General features: G+C 44.1%; 1 protein-coding gene across 1 annotated transcript in view; it reads right to left on the bottom strand.

The window, feature by feature from the left end:
* The window catches only part of LOC148148636 (uncharacterized), a 49,032-nt gene extending 35,475 nt beyond the window's left edge, over positions 1 to 13,557 (bottom strand). Inside the window, exons 1-2 of the mRNA XM_087992355.1 lie at positions 13,497 to 13,557; positions 12,808 to 12,987 (exon numbers count right to left, since the gene is read on the bottom strand). Of these exons, the coding sequence (XP_087848481.1) occupies positions 12,808 to 12,987; positions 13,497 to 13,557 (241 nt within the window). The remainder of the gene's footprint in view (positions 1 to 12,807; positions 12,988 to 13,496) is intronic.

Below are 13,557 nucleotides of genomic sequence, written 5' to 3' on the forward strand. Positions count from 1 at the left end.
GAGTCTCAGGTAAACAAAGAGGAACAGTCAGCATATAACTCTACTACAGTGTAGCTCACACTCCAGTAAGACAACAAGATGGAGGTGGAGTGGGACGCTCCAACAAGAGCTGCTCCAATCCATCAATTTATTTCACTTTTTCTGGTCCTTTTTCTTTTCCCATTTTCCCCATTTCGGTGTTTTTGCCTGATGTAGAGCAGGCTGTAGGCACGAGGGGAGCTGGGACACCCGGTGAGTTGGCAGTGGGGACAGCCTGGATGAGATGCCCAAGGGGAGTGGGGACGGCCAGGGGGTGAGATGCCAGAGGGAAGTAGGATGGATGTTATACTGGGGAATGGTGCGGGTGATCAGTAGTTTGTGAGTCCGGTCAGACCATGTGTGGAAGTCCCTGCATTGATCTACTGTAGCCCTTTGTAGAAAGGCTGTCATGATTATCTTGTTAACTTTATTTCATTTTTTTCCAACTGATACTGTGAATAAGTGTAAGTAATGTAACATTTTTCCTTTTATTCCCCTTTATTTCTCTATTTTGTATCTAAAAACTGTCCCGAGGTAGTTTGTCCCGAAGGTGGTGACATTGCAAACTTTTAACTGTGCTCTTGTACTTGTGAAGTTGATTACATGTGACAATAGACAATGTTCTAATTCTAATCTCTTAAAAATGGTCCCATATACATAGACAGACGGACAGGAAATAACATGGGTGTTAAGGATGGAGGGAAAACTGGTAAAGTAGTTGAGTGTTTTCTGTTCATGGGATGTGCTGAAATGGTTCTTGTGCTGGTCAGAACGCTGCTTCTCAGTCTTCTTTCTCCAGATGCTTCCACTGGTTTGCAAAGAGCACAGTGTGGCTGGTTCACGTCGAGAAGATCTCAGACTTAGTTATTGAAAGTCACAACTTATAGCAACTGTTGGAGAGCAAATGAATCGGTTTTGTTCAGGCTTAAAGTGTTTTTCATGGCAGAGAATAGAGAGAGCTCCTGAGCTCTACAGCATCTGAAAAGCTTCTCCCGAATCCTTCACAACCTCAGGCTGTTTGGATAACTGAGAAACAGACACATGCTGGTTGTGAGGCAGAAGGTCTGTACTGTACATACCTAATTGCTAGGGCACTGACTAGTCAGCTACATGTACAGTCTAAAGTTCCATCCGTATGTAACCCCTTAACTCCAGTTCATCTGCAATGACACATTAACCACTGCTCAATCAAGCAGCAGTGTAAACATTGCTCACAAAGAATGTCAGATAACTGGCTTTCAAAACATGCGTCAATCCTCCTGAAATCCTTTGGTTTATCAACTGTTCTTTGTTTTTAACTCCAGTCCACAATGAAAAATACAGAAAACAGAAAGAAACATGTTTGCCACATTCACCAGCCATAATAGTAGGTACTATTATTGAGACACTCTCTGATACCCGCGACCCGGAGCATCACATTGAATTGCCAGCTGGACACCAGGAGGATTTCTATAAGCCAGGGACTGCCCTTCAGAGTTGTAGTGTCAGAAGGTTTGGCCGACCATTGGCCAACAGAGGCAGATGCGACCTGACTTCTTGTGGACCTGGATGTCCTGATTGCCAGGGCGTGGGAGAGATGGACTGTTCTTTTTCTTCAGGGATAACAGTGGAGACCGTGGGACCAGGATCTGCCAACTTTGCTTTAAGTTGCCAGTTGGGTCAGTGCAATATCCATGGTCCTGAGGAACACCTAGTGGCGAGGGTAGATGTTTCAGGAGCTTCTGGACTCAGCAAGGGTAAGTGTCACTATGCTCTCTCTGCTACCTCACACTCATTCGAACTCTGCTAATGCATCCCACCAAGACTAATGATCATCAGCTCTTACTGGTGCATGCAGAATCTTCCCTCAAATAGTTTCACCCAAATCTAACTAAACTGCATCCCAGACCCTATGCCACCCAGACTACTAGCTCAACAGCACTCTGAACTGCTTATCTCTTACTCAGGACACCTCACCCTCTTTTCCCCACCTGTACCAGCACTAGCTGATGTGCAAGTCACTTTCAGCAGATGTGATTGTGTTTGGACATGACTTGCTGAACAATCCAAAGTGTGCTAGTATCTACACCAACAACCGATTTAAGATAATACACCGAGCGCATTCTCCAGCTCTGTATCTGGCATATAGGGAATTGATCTCTGCAAACATAAGATCTGGGTTCAAACCTTGCATCTTTTTTAAACAAATTACCTTCGAATTTTGAAAACCAAATGTTCTGCATTGTGTTCCACATCTAACACCTCAAATCAATTAGCACAGACTTATCAACCAATCAGCAGTCTTTCTCACCACTGGGTTACATTGTTCTGATGGTTAGAAAATTGGTTTTCTTGCATTTCTCCCGATTATTGCAAGACCAAAAGCTTTGACAACATATTGCCGTTTTTAACAATGTTTCTGTATGGAATCTCTTTGGTCCTGTGTAACCTTCTAAATGGTGCAGCTCATTCTATATTCAATCCCTTCATTATCCTGACCAAAACTCTGGATCACTTCCCTGCTTCTCTTTTTTACATGTTATTTGTTATTTCACCAAAGTTTGTTTGTGTCTCCTCTACACTGGGGAGACAGGACACCTCCTTGCAGAACATTTCAGAGAACATCTCTGGGACACGCTCTAAACAAGCCCACCGCCCTGTGGCCGAAAGCTTTACCTCTTCCTCCCACTCTGCCAAGGACATGCAAATCCTGGGCCTCCTCCACCACCAAACTCTAGCCACCGGACGCCTGGAGGAAGTACGCCACATCATTCTTGGGACCATCCAACCACACGGCATCAATGTGGATTTCACCAGTTTCCTCATCTCCCTTCCCCCACCTTACCCAGATCCAACTCTCCAACTCAGCACCGCCCTGTTGAACTGTCATACCCAACTATCTTCCTTCCCACCCATCCGGTACCCTTTCTCCATCCAATCACCTTCACCCCAACCTTCATATAGCTACCACATTCCCAGCTATCTTCCCCCCAGTTCTCACCACCCCATCCCATTTATCTCTCAGCCCCCTTGGGCCTCCCCCTCATTCCTGATGAAGAGCTTATGCTCAAAACGTTGATTCTCCTGCTCCTCAGATGCTGCCTGACCGCTGTGCTTTTGCAGCACCACACTCTTTGACAATGTCCCCCTGAAGTCTAATCAGATCCTCCTCACTGAATTTCATGCTCCCTGTAATGCTCAAATTATCTCCTTGAGATAGATTTTAACATTTTTGCTTTGTATCGGCATATACCAAGAGAACAGTGCTTCGAATGCTGACTATGGACTGAATTTCCAAGTTGTTGACAAAGTGTATTTTTGTTTCAGTGATATTTTTGGTACTTCGTCCACCACGGCCCAGTGTTTTTCTGCACTGCCATCTGTACACGAATAGAACAGAATGCCTTTCATGCAGAAAGAGGCCATTTGGCCCATTAAATCTGCAATAACCCTTGAAAGAACATCCCACCCAGACCTTGCTCACCTACCCACTAGTCACCCCCCACCCTAAACCATAGCCCTGTATTTCCTACAGCTAACCCACCCAGCCGGCACATCCCTGGACACTACAGCACAATGTGGCACAGCCAATCCACCTAACCGGAACATTTTGGACTGTGGCAGGAAACTGGAGTACCTGAGAGAAACTCACGCAGACACTGGCAGGCTGTGTATACTCCACAATAACACAATCACCCAAGGCTGGAATTATACCCAGTTCCCTGGCACTGTGAGACAGCAGTGCTAACTGCTGAGCCACCATGCTATCATGTTAATATTGGAACCGGTCTTTATGGAATTGTGCAGCACGAGAGGGTGCTGTGCTTGTCGTTGCCAGGACGTTATTCCGTTTGTGCAGCTGATCCCACAGTTAAATCTCATCTCTACAAATCGTCACATGTTACAGGCCAGGAACTGCCCTTATCCCATAGAGCAAGGCCCAGAAAGCACAGTAACTCATCACTGTGCTGACCAAGTCCTGGAGGAGCTGATGGACAGGGTATTTGACTAGAAATGTAGAAGCGACCATCCTGGACAGAGACAGAGGCCGAGGCCTGTGTCAGTGTGGTTCCTGTGTGACGTTGTTGCTCTTTTAACAAGGCGATGTTGTCATTGGCTTTATTTTCAGGAGGTCATAAAAACATAAGTTCCAAAAGTCTGGGTTTGAATGGGTTTTTGGGCCAGTTTGATTGTAGCTGACAGACACTGCCTCAGGCAAAAGGCTTTTAAGATTAAAAGAAAATAATACAATAACAGAGGAGAGGTGAGTTCTCTCAGCTCAGCTGATCCCTGGTTTGGTTGGGTCAGTAAGCAGTAATGTTGGGAAGCTGCTGGACCCAAGAGAAGCAGCTCCATGCTGACCCTCTCTCTCTGTCTCTCTCTCTCTAACTTCTCTCCTGTAAGACACTGTGTTGGATTTTACCTTTTGTGCCCACAGCTGCTTAGGGGATTTGTTGCAAATATTTGGAATAGCATCATTACATTGGGATGATCTTTTGGGTTTTTCGATAAGTTGTTTTGCGGTATTTTGTTCCCTTTTATTTGTGATTCATTTGGTAATCATGTAAAAAAAAAGTACTGTTTAAAGCGATGTGGTTTGACCAGCTGCATCCCTTCTGGAATATCCACGTTACACCTCCTTTAAACAACGGGCAAAGTTAGGGTCTGGGCTACTTTCTTGAAATGTTTTGAGGGGGTCTGGCCTGGTCCAGAACAGAATGGGTCTCTTTGTGGGATTTGTTCTATCGTTCCAAATTGGGATTGAGGTTGTTGGACTCGAAGGCAGTGACTGGTAGGTGTTTGTGTCTTTTGTTTCGGGTGTTGAATTTGGTTGGGTTAAACAGGACTTGGGATAGCAATGGCCCTTCCAGTCACCGAGAGTTTTCTGGGGATGGAAGAAGTGACCTTTGGGGTTTTACAAAAGCTGATTAAGGCCAAGCTGCTGGAATTAGCAGACAAGCTGGGGTTGGAGCTGCCCCTTCCGTGCGGAAAGGACAGATCGTTACAGCAATACCTCAGCATTTCAATTTGCTGGAAACACTGTCACAATCTTTAGAGATGGCTAAAATTCTTTTGAAAATGAAACAGCTTGGGTTAGAGGCAAAACACAAGGAAAGGGCAACAGAAATGAAACAGTTTAAATTAGGATCGAAAGTAGAGGAAAGAGAAAAAGAACAAATTGCTTTTACAGAACAAAAAGAAAGAGAGAGAGAGGAAAGAGAGAAAGAGAGGGAGTTTGAACTTCAGAAATTGGCACTGAGGCAGGAGTTCAAAACTTCCCTTTCTGAAGCAGTGCACACTCATGTGGAAGAGCGGAGAGCTAAAATGGCAAGATTTTCAGCTGAAATGGCTGATGGTTATGAGTTGGTCCATAAATCAAAGTTTGGATTCCAAAATCAATTTCAATCCATGAGGGATAGAAATTGGGGAAAAGAGAAATCCACACGTGGAAAGGGAAAGGTAGACCTCAGTACAGATCGATCTCAGAAGGATAATTTACCCACAGGGTAAAAAGGGAACCCTTGAAGAGGAGGGAGAAATTTAAAAAACTTCAGTATTTTCACTGCAATAAAGCAGGCCACATGATACCACAGTGTTGGTGGGTTAGGAAAAGCACTGGGACGCCTGATGTTGGAAAACAGGATAAGCCAGTGAGTTTTGTTGGAGTGATAATGAAAAGCACAGAGGAGGATAGAAAGCTGCACCAGGAACTTACAAGCTGCTCAGAGGTTGGTAAAGGAGGAAGTGCCAGATCTTCTTCTACCATATAGCCGTGAAGGTAAAGGTTACTCACATAGGGCAGGAGCAGCAGGTAAAGAGGTTACAATGTTAAGAGATACAGGATCCTCTCAGTCTGTGATGATGAAAGATGAGGAGATATGTACCACTGAAGGAATATTACCAGGAAAGGTACGAGTTACAGGAATTCACAGTGAGACAAGAAGCACTTAGTTATGTAAAGTGAGGTTAGTGTGTCCAGTGAAGAGTGGAAATGTTGTGGTCGGAGTACTGAACAAACTCTCAGCTCCAGGAATATAATTTGTCCTTCCTAATGATATAGCTGTGTCACAGGTAGGAGTGCTGCCTACAGTGGTTGAAAAGCCAGTGGAATCTCAGGCAACTGAGCTATTGCAGGACACGTATCCTGGGATTTTACCTGACAATGTGGTAACAAGGTCACAGAGTCACCAGTTGAAACAGGAGAGATCAAAGAGTTCAGATAAGAAAGTTGAAGTGGAATTAGCAGAGACCCTGGTTGGGGTGGCACGGTGGCTCAGTGGTTAACACTGCTGCCTCACAGCACCAGGGACCTGGGTTCAATTCTACCCTCGTGTGGCTGTATATATGGAGTTTGCATGTTCCCCCTGTGTTTGCGTGGGTTCTGGTTTCCTCCCTCAATCCAGGCTAGGTGCATTGGCCATGCCAAGTTGCCCCACAGTGTTCAGGGATGTGCAGGTTATGTGCATCAGTCAGGGGTAAATATTGAGGACTGGGTCTGGGTGGATTATCCTTCGGAGGGTCAGTGTGGACTTGCTGGGCCGGAGGGCCTGTTTCCACACTGGAGGGATTCTATGATTCTGGATCAGATGGTTGACACAAACAAGGAACAGTTTGATCACAATGTAAATATCTTTTGCTCAGATAAATTAATGGAGTTACAGCCGAAAGATGAAAATTAAAGCAATTGTATCAAAAGGCATTCACCGATAAAGAATCCAAATTCATCCCTGAGTGTCACTATCATAAAAATGCTGTCTTAATGAGGAAATGGAATGCATTGTTGCATTCTTGTAATCTTCCATTGTGTCATTTTTGTGTTATTGCATTTTCTTTCATTCTGTCACTCTTGCATCTTTGCAAATTTGCATTCTCGCATTCTATCATTCTTGCGTTCTTGCATTCTGTTCTTCTATTCTCTCATTTGGATCTTGCATTCTGTTGTTCTTCCATTCTCTCCTTTGGATGTCCGTGCATGCTTGCATTATTAATTGTCATCCTTGCACTCTGCCATTCCAACATTCTTGCATTCTATCCTTGCTGCATGATTGCGTTGCAATCTTGCATCATGTCATTTTCGCATTCTGTTATTCAGGCAGATGAGAAATGGGCAGAAGTTCATTGAGTTGTATTGCCAGTGGGTGAAGAGAAAGAGGTGCTGCGAGTGGTGCATGACTCCCTCTGGCAGGTGGCGGGCGGCAGGAGGGGGCATTTAGGAGTGAGAAAATCTCAGGCTAAAATACAAAATCATTTCTACTGGCCTGGACTGCACAAGGATGTTGTTGAATTTTGCCAGAAATAACATACATGTTACGTAATTGGAAAACTACAGTCAGTAATAAATCCTGGACCTTTAATACCTGTAAAAGTTTGGGGAAACTTTTACAAGAGTCTTAATTGATTTCGTAGGACTACTATCTAAAACAAAAAGAGGGAATCGGTATTTGTTAACAATAACAGATGTATCCACTAGATTTCCAGAGACCATTCCATTATGCAATATCACAGATAAAAGAATTGGAGAGGAGTTACTCTCTCGGACGATCCGAAGAGATACAATCAGATCAAGGGTTAATTTTTACATCAAAATGTTTCAAGGAAATTATGGACAGCTGAGAAATAAAGCAATTCAAATAAAGGTGCCATCAGACAGTAAAGACCATGTTGAGGGCTTATCGTCAAGACTATCCAGATGATTGGGATCAGGGAATTACATTTGTGCTTTTTGTGATCAGAGATGCACCAAATGAATTGACCAAATTCAGTCCATTTGGATTTGTTTTTGAGTATGAAGTGAGAGGACCACTAAAATTGATCAAGGAGAAATTCGTAAATCAGAATTCATATTAGGACCATGCGTCAAATTTTCAGAATTGATGAAATAGCACTGGGGAGTTGGTTAGACAGCATTTAAAAGTATCGCAGCATACACTGAAACAGAAGGCAGATAAGAAATCAAATCCTCACAATTTTATTGTCAGGAATATACATTGTTCATGTTACTTCAAGTGAAAGGTGAAACGTTCAAAGCAAGTTTTAATGGACTTTATCAAGTTGAATGTAAATTGAGTGAGATGAACTATTTGATAATGACTCCAGACAGAAATCTGACAGAGTGTGTCCTGTGAATATTCCCAAACGGCATTTTGACAGGGGGAAGGAAAGCCAAAGGAGCCGAGTTACCTTCCAGAGGAAAATTAAAATGATCTCAAAGAGTTATTACCACCGCATGGGGAGATATGTGGACATAAGCTGGGAAATACAAACCAAATTAAGAATGAGGTAGATATAGAAAATGCTGCTCTGATTAAGCAACATCCTTATGAACATAACCCTCTAAAGTTGGCACAGGTTCAAAAAGAGGTTGAACATTTGCTGCAAAATGACATCATCAAAGTGAGTTAAGTTCGTAGACAGAGGGTGGTGGTGGAGGGTTGTTTTTCAGACTGGAGTCCTGTGACCAGTGGAGTGCCACAAGGATCGGTGCTAGGTCCTCTATTTTTTGTCATTAACATAAATGATTTGGATGTGAGTATAAGAGGTACAGTTAGTAAGTTTGCAGACGACACCAAAATTGAAGGTGTAGTGGACAGCGAAGGGGGTTACCTCAGATTACAACAGGATCTGGACCAGATGGGCCAATGGGCTGAGAAGTGGCAGATGGAGTTTAATTCAGATAAATGTGAGGTGCTGCATTTTGGGAAATCTTAGCAGGACTTATACACTTAATGATAAGGTCCTAAGGAGTGTTGCTGAACAAAGACACCTTGGAGTGCAGGTTCATAACTCCTGAAAGTGGAGTCGCAGATAGATAGAATAGTGAAGAAGGCGTTTGGTATGCTTTCCTTTATTGGTCAGACTATTGAGTCCAGGAGTTGGGAGGTCACGTTGCAGCTGTACAGCACATTGGTTAGGCCACTGTTGGAATATTACATGCAATTCTGATCTCCTTCCAATTGGAAAGATGTTGTGAAACTTGAAAGGGTTCAGAAAAGATTTACAAGGATGTTGCCAGGGTTGGAGGATTTGAGCTATAGGGAGAGGCTGAACAGGCTGGGGCTGTTTTCCCTGGAGCGTCGGAGGCTGCGGGATGACCTTATAGAGGTTTATAAAATTATGAGTGGAATGGATAAGATAAATAGACAAAGTCTTTTCCCTTGGGGTCAGGGAGTCCAGAAGTAGAGGGCATAGGTTTAGGATGAGAGGGGAAAGATATGAAAGAGACCTAAGGGGCAACTTTTTCACGCAGAGGGTGGTACGTGTATGTAATGAGCTGCGAGAGGATGTGGAGGACGCTGGTGCAATTGCAACATTTAAGAGGCATTTGGATGGGTATATGAATAGGAAAGGTTTGGAGAGATATGGGCTGGGTGCTGGCAGGTGGGACTAGATTGGTTTGGGATATTCGGATATTGTATTGGACAGATTGGACCGAAGGGTCTGTTTCCATGCTGCACATCTCTATGACTCTATGACTGGAACTCACCCAGGTTAATGGTGCCAAAGCCGATGGTACCCAATGGTCAGGAGTGGACTATTGCCAATTCAATGTAGTTACAAAGACTGAAGAATTTCTGATTCCATGTTTGGAAGACTCTGTTGAAAAGATGGTGCAACTTACTAATTTGGACTTACTCAGAGGATACTGGCAGTTAACTTTATCAGAAAGAGCGAAGGCAATTTTAGCTTTCATAACGCTTTTGGACTGTATCAGTTTACAGTCACACCATTTGGTGTGAATAATGCACCAGCCACATTTCAGATTCTAACTGATAAGGTCATTGCTGGATTATTTGGTGATTTTTAGTCGTAGATAGAAGGAACATTTCCAACATTTATCAGACTTGTTCAATTGACTGCGGAAGGCAGACCTGGTGATAGATTTGGTGAAAAGTGAATTTGCCAAAGCCCAAGTAACCTTCCAATACCATTTTATTGGACAGTGACACATGGCCCCATGGAATACAAAAACAAAGTTAATTAGGGAGTTTCCCACACCTGAACAAATAGAGCAGTATTCCGGTTCCTCGGATTGAGTGTTTTTTATTGAAATTTCATACCAAATTTTAGCAGTGTGGCAGCTCCACTCACTGAATTGCTAAAGAAAAGCAAGACGTTTCAGTGAACAGTGGACTGTCAGAGGTATTTGACAGCTTTGAAAGCCGAGTGAACGACTGTCCTGGTATTTTTCACAGCTAATCATGCAAAGTCACTCAAGATGGCTATCAGTGAAAGTGGTGCAGTGATCAGTGCTGTGCTCTTGCAACAAGACGACAAGTCGATCGAAAAACATATCGGGCCTTGCTCTCGCAGCTCCACAGCTTCCTGATGAAGGAGCAGTGTTCTGAAAGCTAGTACTTACAAGTAAATCTGTTGGACTATAATCTGGTTTTCTGTGATAATTAACTTTGTTCAGGCAATTGAACATTCCTCAGAAGAAATATTCGACATTTGCGAAGGAGACTGAGCTTGGTGTTGGAGTTACAACATTTCAATGTTTGTGTTACAATAACGTGTCTGATATAATCATATACTCTGATCATAACCCACTGAACTTTGTGGAGAAATATATGGACAAAGATGTGAGACTGTTTAGATGGAGATTGTTGGCACAGCCATTCAATTTCAAAATGGTGCAGGTGTCAGGACTAGCAAACATGATTACCGCCGCATTGCTGAGAGGTGAATGAGAAATGGAGGGGTTCGGTGGCAGGAGTAAAACAGACTCAAACAGACTGTAGTCATGCAGTTTGTGTGGTTACTGTCTGTGTAATGTATACGAGTATAAACCGTTTAGCATTAAGGATGCTTTAAAGTAAAGCCACCTTTGGATATGGATGGTTCATTTTTCTTTAAGGGGCGGGGGGGGGGGATGCTGTAATGAGGCTGCTCCTTTAACAAGACTATGTTGTTCTTAGTTTCTTTTTGAGAAGGTTGGAAAAGCACAGGTTTCCAAAAGTCTCAGCTCAGTTGGGTTTTAGGGCCAGTTTGATGATACCTAACAGATACTGTCTCAGGCAAAAGGCTTTCAGGTTTAAAAAAAACACTTGTCGAGTGAAAGGGATGTGGCAGGTTCTCCCAGCTCAGCAGACCCCTGGTTTGGTTGGGTCAGTAAGCAGTAACGTTGTGAAGCTGCTGGACCCAAGAGAAGCAGCTCCATGCTGACCTTCTCTCTCTGATTTCTCTCCTGGAAGACCCTGTTGGATTTTATCTTTTGTGCCCAGGGGTGTTTAGAAGATTTTTTATAAGTATTTGCAACAGCATCATTATGTTGGGATGATAATTGGCTTTTTGGTTAGGTTATTAGTCAGTATTCTATTTTTGTTTGTGTTTTATTTGGCAATCTTGTAAATAAATTCTGTTTTCTTTAAAACTAAGTGGTTGGGTCAGCTGCATCCCTCCTGGAATATCCACGTTACACTTGCTTAAAGCAACTGGTAAAAGACAGGGTCTGGATTACTTACATGAACTGTTTTGAGCAGGTCTGACCTGGGCCATAACACCTGAGCTGAAGGAAATGTCTAACAGTGCATGGAGAAGGTCAGTGACAGACTGTGCTCTGCAAGTTTAAGTACCACTATCTTCTCTCTGCTACCTCACCCTCACAGGTCAGGGTCAGCCCTCCCTCTAACTGTACCATTGAACATGCCTCTCACCAAGACTCATGGACGACAACTCTCACTGTTGTATGTATCATGGCCACTCATCGACTCTTACCCACCGCATCCTCCCAGACTATACATTATTCCCACCCTCTGTGCTTCCTACTCACTCACTGGGGACACCTCACCATCTCTTCTGCTCATGCATCACCATGAGCTGCTCGTACCTTCACTTCCATCAGACCCAATCCTCCCTTTGCCCCATTGGCAGGAATGAGATCTCTCATGGCCAGGTGGCCAGTGCTGGGTGGTGGGGATGGGGGTCCTCTCCCCATTTGAGGAAAATGTGTTCGCGTTTAATGGAGAGGAGGGGAACTGCTCAGCTGGGGAAGTGCAACTGTGCAAGAGAGTTATATTGTGCTGCTCTCCTGACCCATTCACTCATTTTTTTCTGAACAGGCATTGAGTCCTTTTACACAACTCATTCCCAGTCTCCTCTTACATGGACAATAATGGGATCCAGAGATTCACTGAGAACCACACAGATCCCTGTGGATCTCAGAGCTGTTCACCCACTCCCCATTTAGATCATGAGGTTGTTTTTTATTCTTTCTTCCAAAATGGACAATTTCCCAATGTCCCACATTGTATCCATTTGCCAGATCTTTGTCACTTAACCTCTGATATCATTTTGTAGGCTCCTTATGTCCTCTTCACAACTCACTTTCCTGTCTATCTTTGTGTCATCAGTAAATTTACATCCATACCTGTGATCCCTCCATCCAAATCATTTCTGTAAACTGGAAAGAGTTGAGAGCCCAGCACTGACCCCTGTGACATACCGCTGTCACATCCTGTCAGGCTGAAAAAGACCCACTTAAAACTACTGTCTGCTCATGTTCACCAGCCAATCTTCTATCCAGGTCACTATGTTACCCCCAACACCATGGGCTTTTCTTTTCTGCAATAACATTTGATGTGGCACCTTATCAAATACCCTCAGGATTCACTGCCCTTCTGCAGCCTTTGTGTCCCATTTCCCCGTCTGCCGCTCCTCCCTGTACATTCAGATGTGGGTCCTGATTGCTGACACCACGGGCTCCTCTCCTGCCTGAGTAGTTGCCTAGTCTCTGCCGGTCCCTCCAAGTGCCAGCGGCCTGGGGCATTTCTTCCTCAGCCAGCTGCGGAGCTGTGGCAGTGAGGTGCTCACCAGCTTGTGCTCCCACACTCTCTAAGGCTAATCTTCCCACCGAGGTCTCAGGGTCTGAGCCTGTGGGGTTTACAAAAGGCAGCCTTGGTGACCATTCCTCTGAGCCCTCAGGGGGCGAGGTGGTGGCTTCTACAGGAGCTGGGCCTGTCTCTGCAGGCCCCACACTGAGGCTGGCTTTACCTGCAAGACATAGAGAGAGAGAGAGAGTGACAGTGTCATGGCCACTGGTTGGAAATGGTGTGCTCTGAATGAAACCAACAATGCAGTTCACGGGAGAGTGGGAGAAAAGCACAGCACAAGCTTGAGGAACAAACCCTCACTATTCTCTTTCCGGCCTAAGGACTCAATACTGATTTCCACAACTCAGACCTTGACTTTATGATGGGTCTGGGTAGGTTACTCTTCGGAGGGTCGGTGTGGACTTGTTGGGCCGATGGGCCTGTTTCCACACTGTAGGGAATCTAATCTGTCTAATCATATCTCTTCTGCATTTTTCTTTAATTCCTGCAATCTCTTACATTTTCTTACATTCTCAGCTGCATTAGGCACACGGCTTTGTTGTTTGTGTCTTATTTGTGTTGCTCTGAGTAGAGTGGAACCACCCACTTATTTTCACACCTTAATTTCGATGCATTTTACACCTTTTCTTTTCCTCATTCAACACCATTAATAATAGTCTTGTCTTTTACATGGGGTCTCAGCAATATCTCCCCCATCTTCTCTCTCTGTCAAAACAGTAAAATAACCCAT

This window comes from Chiloscyllium plagiosum, unplaced genomic scaffold, assembly GCF_037043375.1.
Source record: "Chiloscyllium plagiosum isolate Xiang-an unplaced genomic scaffold, Cpla_swu_hap1 HiC_scaffold_12, whole genome shotgun sequence".
Classification (NCBI taxonomy): Eukaryota; Metazoa; Chordata; class Chondrichthyes; order Orectolobiformes; family Hemiscylliidae; genus Chiloscyllium; species Chiloscyllium plagiosum.